The sequence below is a fragment of the Penicillium paradoxum genome, assembly GCF_028828445.1.
Source record: "Penicillium paradoxum strain IBT 22861 chromosome Unknown utg000004l_segment0_segment0, whole genome shotgun sequence".
Lineage (NCBI taxonomy): Eukaryota > Fungi > Ascomycota > Eurotiomycetes > Eurotiales > Aspergillaceae > Penicillium > Penicillium paradoxum.
Genome location: NW_026643182.1, coordinates 3,557,507 through 3,571,726, shown reverse-complemented (window position 1 = coordinate 3,571,726; position 14,220 = coordinate 3,557,507). Strand labels below are relative to the sequence as shown.

At 50.0% G+C, this 14,220-nt stretch overlaps 4 protein-coding genes across 4 annotated transcripts; 3 read left to right on the top strand and 1 right to left on the bottom strand.

Moving 5' to 3' along the window:
* Positions 1-269: 269 nt before the first annotated feature.
* N7457_005005 (MATE family efflux transporter) lies at positions 270-2,291 on the top strand (the record flags this gene model as incomplete). The annotated part of the gene is made up of 2 exons (XM_057176050.1): positions 270-1,433; positions 1,485-2,291. The coding sequence occupies 2 exons, from the start codon at positions 270-272 to the stop codon at positions 2,289-2,291; spliced, it is 1,971 nt and encodes a 656-aa protein (XP_057033097.1).
* A 746-nt stretch (positions 2,292-3,037) lies between these two features.
* Positions 3,038-3,989, bottom strand: N7457_005004 (uncharacterized protein; the record flags this gene model as incomplete). The annotated part of the gene is made up of 3 exons (XM_057176049.1): positions 3,038-3,775; positions 3,832-3,923; positions 3,986-3,989. 3 exons carry the CDS (start codon positions 3,987-3,989, stop codon positions 3,038-3,040), a joined length of 834 nt encoding a protein of 277 aa, XP_057033096.1.
* Positions 3,990-4,748: 759 nt separating this feature from the next.
* On the top strand, positions 4,749-7,493 carry N7457_005003 (ATP-dependent RNA helicase DBP10; the record flags this gene model as incomplete). Its single annotated transcript, XM_057176048.1, has 1 exon — positions 4,749-7,493. The coding sequence occupies one exon, from the start codon at positions 4,749-4,751 to the stop codon at positions 7,491-7,493; it is 2,745 nt and encodes a 914-aa protein (XP_057033095.1).
* Positions 7,494-10,856: 3,363 nt separating this feature from the next.
* Positions 10,857-12,326, top strand: sclB (uncharacterized protein; the record flags this gene model as incomplete). The annotated part of the gene is made up of 2 exons (XM_057176047.1): positions 10,857-11,246; positions 11,307-12,326. 2 exons carry the CDS (start codon positions 10,857-10,859, stop codon positions 12,324-12,326), a joined length of 1,410 nt encoding a protein of 469 aa, XP_057033094.1.
* Positions 12,327-14,220: the final 1,894 nt, after the last annotated feature.

The window sequence follows — 14,220 nt, the reverse complement described above, 5'->3', positions numbered from 1 at the left end:
CCCGTGTGATTTGCATCTTTCGCGGGGATTTCCGTATGATACGCAGTACGCGAGAAGCTTGGACCTGGATCTGCAGTATTGCTGGTATTACAGTTACATCTGCAACCAGCTTGAGGTAATCCTTTTCCGTCCAAAGATTCTCCGCAAGTTTCCAAGTTCCTACACTCTCCCTAGGTAAAGGGCTCCAGATAGTTTGCTTTGTCTTCTATCTTACTGTAAATGATGCGCTGGCTGTAAATGATTCATAGTCTCATTCCGCACATTCTATCATGGCGCCCCGAAATATCCGCTCGGCCAATCCTGCCGAGCATCAAAACTCGTTTAGCCGATCCTTTACATCCAGCTCGCCTATTGCTGCTTCAGCAATCGCACGGGACCTTGCAAACTACAGTGAAGAGGATCAAACACCCACTGATGAAGCTTCCGACATCTCAACAGCACGCCCGCCCGCCAGTTATACCAGCACCAACCCCCGCTCTTTAGCTGGTTCCTATCGTCGGCCTAGCTGTGTCACGTCTGTGAGCCACGGAACTATAATTCCATGGGCGGGAGACCAGCAATCGCTGTCTCAAAGCGAGCGCGAGCAAGTCATTGAAGAGGAACGCCACTTACTGAGCGATAACCATGTTATCCCGCCTGAGCATGCACATGGCAAGTCCCACAGTCTCCAACGTAAGATGAGTGGTATGCTTTCTGCTGCCATTGGTCAAGGCCTCTCATCTCGACGGCCAAGTGCTTCTTCCCGGCGCTCTAGAAGCAGAGACCCGGAGACAGACGCGGCAAGTGAAACCACTGCTCTACTTGGGGAGGGTCCTGCCGACACTGCAGGCAGTGAAATGGACTTGGAGGAGATTGACCGAAGATGGGTCGAAGCCGTTGCAGCAGGCCTAATTCACACGACTTGGCAGCGTGAAGCCAAGGTTATCATGAAATACTCTTTGCCTCTCATGGTCACTTTCTTACTGCAGTATTCCTTGACCGTGGCTAGTATCTTTACAATTGGTCATCTGGGCAAGGAAGAGCTTGGAGCCGTCAGTCTCGCCAGTATGACCGTAACTATTACCGGAAATGCTGTGTACTCGGGCCTGGCGACCAGTTTGGATACACTTTGTGCCCAGGCATACGGCTCTGGAAAGAGAAAGCTGGTGGGTCTGCAGATGCTACGTATGGTGTATTTTCTGTGGACCATTACCATACCAATCATGGTTACCTGGTACTTTTCGGAGCATATCCTTGCCAAGATTGTCCCGGAGAAGGAGGTCGCTGAGATGGCGGGCCTGTATTTGAAGATTGCTCTTTTGGGAACCCCAGCGTTTGCTTGCTTTGAGAGCGGAAAGCGATACCTGCAGGCTCAGGGTGTGTTTTCTGCGTCCCTGTATGTTTTGCTTTTCTGCGCGCCACTGAATGCGTTTCTCAATTGGTTCCTCGTCTGGGTAAGTACTTTTCCAGCTCATTGGGAACGATCATACTGATTTTGATATTAGAAACTTCAATGGGGCTTCATTGGAGCTCCGATTGCCGTCGTGATCACAGAGAATCTCCTCCCACTCTGCTTGTTCATCTATGTATATTTCTTTGTGGGATCCGAGTGTTGGTGCGGATTTACCACACGAGCATTCCAGAACTGGGGTCCGATGATCCGTCTCGCACTCCCAGGGTTGATCATGGTCGAGGCGGAATGTCTGGCTTTCGAGATTCTGACGTTGGCATCAAGCTATTTCGGCACCTCGGCACTCGCAGCGCAGTCCATTCTAGCCACCATCTCCAGCATCACATGGCAAATCCCATTCCCCCTCTCTATCGCAGGTAGCACGCGGATCGCCAATCTCATCGGCGCTACCTTGGTCGATGCCGCAAAGACCTCCGCAAAAGTGAGCTTCTGTGGAGCGGCAATCGTCGGCATGTTTAACATGGTCCTTCTTTCAACTTTGCGGTCATATGTACCCAGGCTATTTAGCTCTGACCCCGAAGTTGTTGAAATTGTGGCGCAGGTCCTTCCAATCTGTGCGGCTTTCCAGCTATTTGATGCTCTTGCAGCCAACTGCAACGGAATTCTCCGTGGGCTGGGTCGTCAGGAGGTGGGCGGATACATCCAGCTTTTCTGTTACTATGTGGTCGCTCTGCCCCTTAGCATAGGCACTGCATTTGGTTTGAACTGGGGCGTGATGGGCTTGTGGACTGGTGTTGCCCCTGGGCTTTGCCTAGTTTCCCTCATCGAGGCCATTTTCATTAGCCGGGCTAACTGGAACCGCTCTGTCGAGGAAGCTCTGGAGAGGAATGAGTTAACGTGAATGGATAAACAGATCCCCGGTACATACGAGGAGATGCGTTAACATGATTTGATATGTTGTTCATGATAAAAAGAGACTTTGACATCTTTCCAGCACATGTGTTTATTTATTTTGTACTTCGTCCTGCACCAGCGGTGGTTCCAATGTATGTATTTCAGTTCTAGCCCTGTTTTCAATCTCATCTACATTATGGCAGTCTACTGAGGCCATTCCTACTTCGGATTTCCTCCATATTCAAACCTCCTCCCCACTATGGGCTCATATCAAGACTCAGAAATATCAATTTCCCTTAGCATTGCGGAGTCTCCCTTTTAGTATATCTTGGAACACCTATCCTCAGACCTGAACACCACAATGTACGGTGGGTATTGATTTTAAGCATGCATAACCCCCTTTACGAGGGGAATGGAGGAATTTTGATATCATTTTACAATTAAAAGCAGCTGTCGACCTCGTACAGTTTATTAACATAATATCTACCTCCTTTATAGAGCTTCCCTTTCAACCTCTATTTCAATTGTCTTTGTGCCTACCTAGTATCCTGACTGCTTTGTAATATAGGCAAAACCGAAGTGGTATTACACTGGGCTCACTAGACTGCCGTATCTATATGGTTCTACAAGATTCTGGAGATAGAGAGGCCAGAGTCTTTATGGCTGCTGCTGTATAAGAAGACAAATCATGATATCATTGGAGTCTAGATGTGCCCCTTATCGAAAAACACACACATGACCGCTCATATTGCTTTAGTACTCCAGGTACGCCCACGTCTGCTCATCTGTAGTTGAGAAGATCACACCAGCATTGAGCAACTCCTCACCGGCCCTAGCCACATCCGATGCAGGGACGTTGAGTCTCGATGAAATGACCTGCATGTGAATACCTTCTGTTCCTTGAGGCTCATTCTTGAGCAGGGTATAAATCTTCTTCGCAAGGGCCGACATCGTAGCAAGAACCTTGTTTTGCCCAGCACCATCATCTGCACCACCCATAACAGCATCAACACCACCGGCAGCACCGCCAGCAGCAGCGGCGCCCGGTGGACCGCGAGTGAAGAACAAATGCACAGCAGTAGCCTCGAGCAGATGGGTATGTAGCTCATTGATATTCGTCAAGGGCCGAACGGAATGAGCACCAATGTAACGTTTGTTGCCGAAAGACTTGATGGATCCAAAGACGCGTGCGTAGCCATTGATCTCAAGCTCACTCTTTCCATCACCGGGCGCCTTCACGTCGTCGGTATCCATGTTGTCCGCGGTGGTCGAGTCAACCCATTTTTTGACCTCGATCTCGCCTGTGCCGTCGTCGATCTTGTATGTCACGTTTGTGCTCTGTGAGCTGATGTTGCGTACTTGGCCCATGAATAGGACGTTGGCGACATCGGCGCCGTCAACTTGGAATGGCGCCTCGGGGAAGGGTTGGGAGGCATCGAGGACTTGTTTCACTGTCACGGGACGGAGGGTTTTGTTATCCCGATCACCAGTCTGCGTTCATGATTAGCCGAGGTAGCTATATAGATCACCTGGGATTATATGTATACCTTGCCTCCCGCGGGACTGTTAGTCTCGCCCGGCATGAACCCTCCACCGCCGCCACCGCCGCCGAATGAGTTATAATTGTTGTAATTGCCGTCTAGTGAGAGTGTTAGATGATCGAGGGACCCAAAATTTACACGTGTGGAGGATGATACGTACCCATGATGTGTGGTGTTGTGTTGTGGAGAGGAAAATTCAAGATACAGCCTGTCTCTTCAACACCATTTTACTCAATTGGGAGCGTGTCGCACGCGTCGCGGGGATCGTGTTCTGCCCGTCAATACCGCTTTCCAATCTGGACAGGGCCATTTACATACTTCACAGTTGGCTCTTCGACTAACAGATATTTATTGATTGCTCAATTACTTCGCATCGTAGTTAAATAGCGCTGTTTAGAAAACGTCCATTGTCTCCACAAGTTCTGTACGGCTTGCCTGATCTGAACGGCCAAAATGCGCATCAGATACTTGTGTGACATGTCCAACGCATGGGGACTATACTCCGTAGTATAATGTAGATCTGACACATTTGCATCTCGATACTCGAACTAGCTATATCCCATTTAGACCACTGAATTCTCTAGAAACTCGAGAAGTCGACGGTTCTACTTACAGCCCTTGATGCAAATTGTATAAGATTTGTTTGTTCAGTTTGCACGCGGGCGATGGTTGATCCGTGGCTGACCGCCTTTGATTCTCTCGACTTTTTTTTTGCGATTCGAAAAGACGGCGAGATAAGCGACTCGACTTTTCTTCAGGTGTATGAAGTTTAAGTAGTTGAGGATTTACCTGGGTGTCACATTCTTTTCTGACAATAATTTCTGTTGTGATTTTCACAATATCCCGGCCATTGGCGAGCCGAACGAGTTCACGCTTATCACCGCATTTCCATATCAGTCGAGGCTTCACAGCATACAGCAAAAATGCCTCGCCGTGCTGCATCTCCCGCAGAGTCGGAGAATGAGTTCGATATCACAAGCGCCCTCTTCGAACACGACAGCGATTCCGATGATTGCGCAAAGCCCCCCAAGAAGAAAACCCAGAAGCCCGATACCAGCGCAGACCTTGACTTTTTAGGCGAAGATGACGGTGATGCAGCGTTCATTGCGAACCACCAGGCATCTGCCAATCGAAAGGGTGCAAATCTCAAGGGCCGCACCGTGAAGAAGGGAGGTGGCTTCCAGGCAATGGGTCTCAGCGCGACCCTGCTGAAAGCCATCACTCGCAAAGGCTTTTCCGTACCTACTCCGATTCAGCGAAAGACCATTCCTGTGATCATGGATGACAAGGATGTGGTTGGTATGGCTCGAACTGGTTCCGGAAAGACTGCGTCGTTCGTTATTCCTATGATCGAGAAGTTGAAGAGCCACAGCACCACATTCGGCGCACGTGCTCTTATCATGTCTCCATCGCGTGAATTGGCTTTGCAAACTATGAAGGTCGTCAAGGAGATGGGCAAAGGAACAAACCTGACAACAGTACTTTTGATTGGTGGTGATAGTTTGGAAGACCAGTTCGGCATGATGGCGAACAACCCTGATATCGTTATCGCAACACCCGGTCGATTCCTACACTTGAAGGTTGAGATGGACATGGATCTCTCTAGCATTAAGTATGTTGTTTTCGATGAGGCCGATCGACTGTTTGAGATGGGTTTCGCCGCACAGTTGACCGAGATTTTGCACGGCCTTCCTTCAACTCGCCAGACTCTTCTCTTTTCCGCTACATTGCCCAAGTCGCTCGTTGAATTTGCACGCGCTGGTCTACAGGAGCCCAGTTTGATTCGTCTGGATACGGAAAACAAGGTCTCACCCGACCTACAGAATGCTTTCTTTGCTGTCAAGTCATCAGACAAAGAGGGTGCTCTCTTACATATTTTGCACGACATTATCAAGATGCCCACTGGCGAGACAGATATCGGCGCAAGACTACGCCAAGAAGCCGAGAATCCCATGAGGAAACGCAAGAGATCGGATGTCCGCCTCCCAAGCGGTTTCAAGGAATCCCCTACCAAGCACTCAACAATCGTTTTTGCTGCAACCAAGCACCACGTCGATTACCTTTATTCACTCCTCGTCGAGGCAGGCTTTGCCACCTCTTATGCTTACGGTTCCCTGGATCAGACCGCTCGTAATCAACACGTTCAAAACTTCCGATCCGGTATCTCCAACATCCTGGTTGTCACCGATGTGGCCGCCAGAGGTATCGATATTCCTGTTCTTGCCAATGTCATCAACTACGATTTCCCCTCACAGCCCAAGATTTTCATTCACCGCGTTGGTCGTACTGCTCGTGCTGGCCAAAAGGGTTGGAGTTACAGTCTTGTCCGCGACAAGGACGCACCTTATCTCTTGGACCTTCAGCTGTTTTTGGGACGCAGGCTGGTTCTCGGTCGCCAATATGGCACTGAACTCAACTTTGCGGAGGATGTTGTTGTGGGCACCTTGGCAAGAGAACCCATTTCTCGCGCCTGTGAATGGGTGCAGAAGGTTCTTGACGATGATGTAGATATCCTCGGACAAAAGCAAGTCTCCCAAAAGGGAGAGAAGCTTTACCTCCGCACCCGCAATTCGGCCTCTGCCGAAAGTGCAAAACGGTCAAAGGAGGTCGTTTCTTCTAATCACTGGGCTGAGATTCACCCGCTCTTCAACGACGCAGCTAGTGAGAGAGAAGTTGAGCGAGAGAGTATGCTCGCTCGCATTGGTGGCTACCGGCCACAAGAGACAATCTTCGAGGCAAACAACCGACGAGGCGGCAAAGTGGCGGATAATGAGGCCGTTGACACCATTCGACGACTCCGCACCAGTGTCGAGAACAAGAGAAAACGGGCGGATGCTAAAGCAGAGGCCGAGGCATTGGCACTTGGTATGCCCGCTACCGCCGAGGACGGTTACAACGAAGAAGACGAGGATATTCCCGAGCAAGTTGGGGAGAACATGTCAGAGGCATCCGACGATGAGCTCGAGGTTACCTTCTCTTCCTACAACGCAAGCAAATCCAAGCAAGGAGAAAAGAAAGATGCAGCTGCAGCATTCCAGAACCCCGACTATTTCATGGGCTACACACCTCAGCACACCGACATGGCCGAGGACAAAGCCTACGGTGTGCACTCCGGCACCAACTCGAACTTCGCCAGCGACTCCCGCAGCGCGACCATGGATCTCAACGGCGATGAAGGCAAGCGTGGCTTCGGCGAAGCACGGTCCGTTATGCGTTGGGACAAGCGACACAAGAAATACGTTGCGCGCCAGAACGACGAGGACGGCTCCAAGGGCAGCCGACTTGTACGCGGTGAGAGTGGTGCCAAGATCGCCGCCAGTTTCCGCAGCGGTCGCTTCCAGGCTTGGAAGAAGGGCAAGCGCGTGGAGCGGATGCCTCGTGTTGGCGAGGCCGAGACTCCTGCCATGAACAACGTCAACTCGCGCATGGCCAGTGGACGATTCCGCCACACTCAAGACCGGGCGCCTAAACAGGCGGATCCTCTGCGCCGCGACTACGACCGGATGAAGAAGAAGAACGAGGCAGCACGTGAACGCCAGCATGAGAAGCTGGGTGGTGCGGCATACGGCGGCAAGAGCGAGCTTCGGTCTACGGAGGACATTCGTAAGGCACGCAAGCAGCAACAACAGCGTCGCGATAAGAATGCTCGGCCATCGAGGAAACGCTGAAGGGATGTTCTAGATGAAAACTGTAGAATATATATGTCTATATTGCAGAGATACCACAATTTGTGTTCGGAGACTTTACATTATCGCTCTGTCTTATTCCGAATCCGAGATTCTGGAACCGCCTAGCTCACCACATGGGAAGAAGTCGTGTAGCCTTGGACTCCTATACGAAGACCGATTGCAAAGGAGGCCATGATCAACATTGGAACCTGACCATGCACGAAGTCGTCACGTTTAAACCCTAGCTCAACCTTGTACGGAGTTACTCCGTACCCTGATCCAGGATGTGATAACGGCCCAATCACGCCCTAGCGGAATCGGGCATCCCCTAGTCACCGTTGGCAGATGTTCGGTCAAAAGTACCGGTTCGCAGCAAAGTGCCGAGCGTGTAAAGCTCTGGGCGAACAGGCCATAATTATTCTTATATCGTAGGGTTTCGACGTTGGCACTAGGAGAATTTCCAAGGATAGTCCCGAATAATCTCCGTGTGAACCGGAACTATTAGCGAAGATCCGGCGATTTTTGATCTGATCAGTTCGAAGCATCCAATCCTCTCTCTCCACACTCCACTTTCATAAAGTCGGACCTTTTTTTGGGGGGGGAAGAACTAGGCGACACTATGCCCGGAGCGGTAGGAGTATACCCTGTGCCGTTGGTCTTTGGACACGAATAATAGGGAAGGACGATGGATTATGATTGGCAGCCGAAGGATTCCGAAAACAACCAACCAGACACGTCGATTGTCCAGACTATTTAATCCTGCATGAACGGGGGTGACAGACCCCTTGCTGCTCCGCGTGCCGCATGTTCCACACCCCTTTTTTCCCATCGGATCATGCCGAGTTGATGTCGAATGGGGATTATCGAGTGGGATACTCGGACGGAGTACGGACATGTTGGAATATACCGAGCTATCTACCGAGTACGGAGTGTACTCCCGTACATGGGATGTCCCCCCTGGACATTTGGTGTGGACTTCCACGGTATGTACGGAGTACGGAGTACTCCGTACGGAGTCGTGAGAGATAGGGAGTACGGCGTCTCGCCTTTGTCCCCAACGGTGAACACATCCCAATTCTCATGACGTGAGATCGCTCTGGAATCCTGCAACACGCCAGGGATGACGGGGATCAACAATGCGCACGCGCAGCGGTAAAGGGCAATGTGATCGCCCCCGGCGCCGAAGGCTGCAGCCACATCGCGGTCGGGGTCCCCGGAAAATAAAGTAGGGAAGGATTCCTCAGTTTCAGAGGTTTCTCTCCTTTGACCCTTTCTCTTTCAAGGTTCCTTCAGCCCAGTGAAAAAGGTCCGAGTCCAACAGTAACATGGAGAACAAAGCAGGGTATGACAGGTTCCTGATTACTGCGAGACTCGGTATCACACGGGTGCCGCAACGCATTTCCAGAAATGGGCCCCCAAATTCCCCCAAATCAGGAGGAAAAACGCAGGAAAAGGGGGATGATGGTGCCTGCAGTTGGTCCGACCCTGTGAGACCTTCCCATGATCTCTTGTAACCGTAACCCCCTAGACGGAGTATAAAAAGAAGGTACAATGATCCCGGAGAATAACGGCATTTCCGTTGGCCAAGGGTCCAAGGGTTTGCAAGTGCCGGATAATTCGGTCCTATAGTTGGTCGCATTATTCAGATTCCTATTTTTTGGCCATTTGGGCCTACACGGCCTGTAGCAATAGGGGAAGTCCGAGGAAGCGTCAGCCGCGTATATCGCTATTAATGGCGATTGCAACCCTGTTCCGTTGCGGTTACTACTGAGGGATCTAGGTCCCAGGTCGATACAACGTTTCCTCGACGCAGTACATACGGAGTACGGAGGACATGTAGTATAACCCGCAATACTCCATATTTCATATTTTGCACACAATTAGCAGGAAAGCAAGACGGTACTAAAGCAATAAAGCAATAAAGCAATAAAGCAATAAAGCAATAAAGCAATAAAGTAATCAAGCAATCAAGCAATAAAGTAAAAAGGGAACGGAGTAACCAAGTAATCAAGTAATAGAGTCATAAAGTACCCGGAATGCACATAGTCCACGCCGGGCTCGACTATTGGCAATGGCTGCGGGCGCCGACGTCGATCCGTCAATCTTTCCACCTTGCTTCTCCGGCCCTGATTGGCATACAGCCCCTCTCCGAGGAAACTTGATGAAATCGGGAAAAAAAAGGGAAAGAGAAAAAAGAAAAGAAAAGAAAAAAGAGAGCAAAAGAAGTCTCCTTTCACTCCTACGGAGAAACGGAATCCGATCCCCTTCCTTTCTGCGACGGAGTACCTGGAGTCTCCGGTCACTGACAGCACTCTCTGTCTAATGCAAGCCACCTGGGAATGGTCTAATAATAAAGAGAAAAGGGTGATCCCCATTTCTCTCAAATAATATGGAGAAAAGAATAAAAAGCGTGCATTTATCCAAGAGAGGGGGGTTAACCCCCCCCCAATGATCTACCATGACGAAGATCAAGTCTATCAGCTACTAGCGTCTGCACTGACCACTATCTCTTTCTTAAGATACTCAGGACTATCGAACGCCTTGGTCCTATCTACTCCGTAGAGGGGGGGGGGAGCAATCCCCTGTTGTGTATCTATTCCTACTCCTTTTGGGAGGAGATGCATCTTATTCTCGGTCTAGCTCACCGTTTCCTCTGTGCACAATCCCTCGATTTGGGAACGTGGGACGTGTGATCGAGACACAGAGAGGTAAGGCGTGGGGGGGGAGGGGCTTTGACATTTCCCTGCACCTTGATCCTAGCTCGATGATCGACCGCCATGCAATAAGTCGCCCTGGGGTGGGAAGACCTGCGCGGCTATGAGTAACCCTGTGCCCTGCTGTCATGATCTGGAAATCTCCCGCTGATCGATGCAGTCTATTTTCTGACTCCTCCAATAGCGGATCTCTCCACCACTGATTATAAGCTCGGTTGGGTCCTCGGACAGCCTGGGAGGCCTGGATGATCGTATATTGATATCCTTTTTTTTCTCCCTTCCCCTACACCGCTGCAGTTTCTTCCCTTCCCCTCCTTAGGCATTTTATTCGTCAGATATGCTGCTTCGAAGTACAGGATCCAAAGCCAGTGGCCCCTGCTTGTGAGTTCGCATATCAGTCTGGGGAGAGAAGCAGAAGAGGGGAAGAAAAAGAAAAAACCATAAAAAACAAAAGCATTTGCCCCGTGGGCCCTTTCCAGTTCCTGCCCGACGCCCGATGCAATCACTCGTGCTTCACCCCCCGAGCCTCACTACCTCCCAGTTCGGACAGCCCCGGTTCAACTCGGGCCCAGAGCGGCTGCCGTTGAATCGATCTTGGTCTCCCAATGCTCGAGCGTGTAGCCCCCGGGCTCCTATCCCCCGTCAATCTATGTCTGGATCTTCTACGGCGGAGCCCTTGGAATCATCCGCAGAGCCCAAGCCTCGAGGACGTCCCTCTCCCGTAGTCACGGCTGAGCGGTCTGCTGTACCCGTATCTGCCTTGGAGCTGTCGCAAGTACCGGGCAATGAGCCACTGCCACGATTGGGATATAACGAACAGGGACCTCTATATGCGGCATCTCCACGGCAACTACCAGGAGCACCATATCCACTCTCAGCACTGGACCCAACTCATCCGCCAGCAGGTCGCTCGCTGGCACAAAAGTCAACGCGACGTACGAAAGCCCATGTAGCCTCGGCCTGTGTCAACTGCAAGAAAAAGCATCTTGGATGCGATCCGGCCCGTCCGTGTCGAAGATGCGTGCTTGCCGGGAAAGCTGTGAGTTTTGGACCATTCCCCTAAATCCGGGGACTATCACTAACCGACAGCAAACAAAAGTCAACATGTGTCGATGTCACCCACAAGAAGCGAGGACGGCCCCCATTGAAAGCAGAAGATTCATCTCTCAGGTCCTATACCACACATTTGGATAATCCGACTATTCCAGCAGAAACCCAACCAACCATGGCCCCGCGCCGGACCATCATGCATCGCGCCACGTCCTCACGAGAACTACGACCCATGACGGATCTACAGGGATTAGGCGATGTAAACTCAGGAGTACGAACGCCACATCGGTGGTCCGCTTCGGTATTTCCTCTGACGCGACCAATGGATCCCTCCCCCACGATGCCGGCGGGTGTGGGTCGACGGCCATTCTCTTCATCTGGACCGCCATCATACTCGGTGCCGACACATCCACACATGCCTCCAGCCTACATGCCAATGGCAGGTGGTTTCAATCCAGTGCTAAAACCTAATTCCATGTCTGGCATGGAGCGGCGGTTCCCAACATACGGTGTTCCAGCATTACCTCCGCCAACATCGCCTCCCCAGCACCAGCTACCACCCGCCGGGACTCCCTTTCTACCATACTCCGAAACACCCAACAATCCTATTCGTCCGCCAATAAGCGACCCACGAGTATCGCTGTCACCTCGGGATCCATACAATATCGAATCCCCAGTCCGCCTCCCCCCAATCCACCAGGCCACTGCTGGACCACCGCCTCCTCACCATCACGTCCATCGCCTGAGTGACCCCTACCCAACAAATTGGACTCTTCCAGGTCGAGAAGAGACGCACCATGACCCTCGCGCCATACCCTTTCACAGATCTGCAGGTCCTGCCTTTCACTATTCCGTCCCTCATCAACGTTCTTCCTCCATAACAAGTGCGACTATGGACCCCATCCCTCGCCATCTCGGGCCAGTAGAACTGCCATCCCCCATCCAAGCAACCTTGGGCAGCTCACCTTCTATGCCGAGGGCTGAGCCACCTACCACCGAAGCCGAAGGTCACGACAGCAGACCAATCAAACGGCGCAAGATGGCTTTGGACGATATGGTCAACGGTTGATTTTTGACACAATTGCCCGCAATTCTCATCCAATCCAGCACAGATTACAATCGGGGACCAAAGTTCCCCCTTTGTATTGTATAACTAGTCTGATTCCCAGTAGCAGGGTCTACGGGGACTAATCATCACACCATCCACAACACTTTGCCGGTGCAAGCACCGGGCAAAGGATCCAACCAACATTTGTGATTCTCTTGTTTTGTTTTTCCAAAGGGCAGAGCATGAAAAGGTCTCTGTTCTCATTTCCCGGGGTTTGATTTTTGGTTTTCTCATTTCCTTGTGTTTACGTGCGAAGATATCACATCCGCATTGTTTTATGGTCTGCTTTTTTTTGGTTGCATCTATCATATCCATGCCATGACAACTTTCGAATTTGCTCGTCTTCACAAGGAAAGACGGCGGCTGGTTGCGGGGGTCTCTTTTGTCCAAGATTTCCTTTGTTATGTCCTGAATTTTCCCATCTCTCATGCCTCACATCTCATTTGTCAACTTTTCCTTTGCCTGATTCCCCCTCTAGCGACTACTCCCTCCAGCTTATGCGCGATTTTTGTACCCAATGCATGGCACGGCGTTTCGCGGCGAATATGGGGGCGGTCTTGCCTTGATTTTCACACCATTTTAGTTTACTTCCTACTCTTTGCCCGGTGCAAGTAAACAGCGATCTCATTTTCCAGCTGGTTTGGATTTCTAGCCTAGGGTTTGGTTGGCTGGTTTCTATCCCAGCATCTGTGCATGTATGCGATGTATATACAAATGTAGGAACAGCCATTTGCTCATATGATCCTCGGGGCTTTTGTTTGGGGACTTTTTATATAATCCACGTAGGTCGGAGGACTTGATGAACCATCATTCAGTGGTAATTGGGTATGCGGTGTGTGGAATTTCCGCCAAACGATACAATGGTGAGAGAGTTAGGAAGTATAGCTATCCGCATTTCATAAGATACAAGATTTTCGGCCGCCCACGGGCGTCCTCTTATCTTTTCACGATGCTTTATAGCTTAAACACATAAGTCATAATAGAATAGAGAAACATAGAGTGCCGCATGAATCAAGCTCTAGTAAAAGTAATGTCCCGCACCCCATTTCCTTAAGAGCGAAATGTCGCTCTATCAACAAAAAAGGAGAGGCCCTATATTTTCCTAGTCACCTAAGCCTAGTTATACAAAACGTATATTAACGTAGCCAGTTATCTACGTATCGAAGTAATATATTTAGAATACCTATCTCTATATCTTATAAACCTATATATTACCGTTAACTAAACTAATAAGTACGCCTATCACTTACACTTATTACGCTTCCTCGCACTATTATCTTACTCTACGTTATCTATAGAATTATTAGTATTATAGTCGGATTTAAAAGCCTTACGGGGATCACCCCCTCTACCGCGAGAAGAAGCCTTACGCGTAGCTTTAGAACCCGACTTAGATATTAAGTTATCCGACTAATTAGAGGAAGAAGTATCCGACTTATTAGAGGAAGAGGTATCCGACTTATTAGAGGAAGAGGTATCCGACTTATTAGAGGAAGAAGTATCCGACTTATCCGTAGATATAGATTTAGTATCGGATAACTTATAGTCCGAGTAGGAGCTAACGCGTATATATATAATAGATGTATTAACCGGTATAGACGGAGATACGTTAGGAACTAAGATAGGGGATAAGGAAATATACTTACCGGTTAGGCCTATACTATTAGTAGAGGGAGCTTAAGTAGTCGAAGGTTATATCCCTAAGATAGTACTAGGTACGCTCTCGTTATTAGGACCGGCGTGCTAGCGGGTCCTAGTAGGTAATATAGAACTAGAGTGAAGGAATAGTAGGGTGCTAGTATATTTATAAACTAATCGCTAAAGAGCTAAGTTCCCCTAGTAGTCTCTATATAGA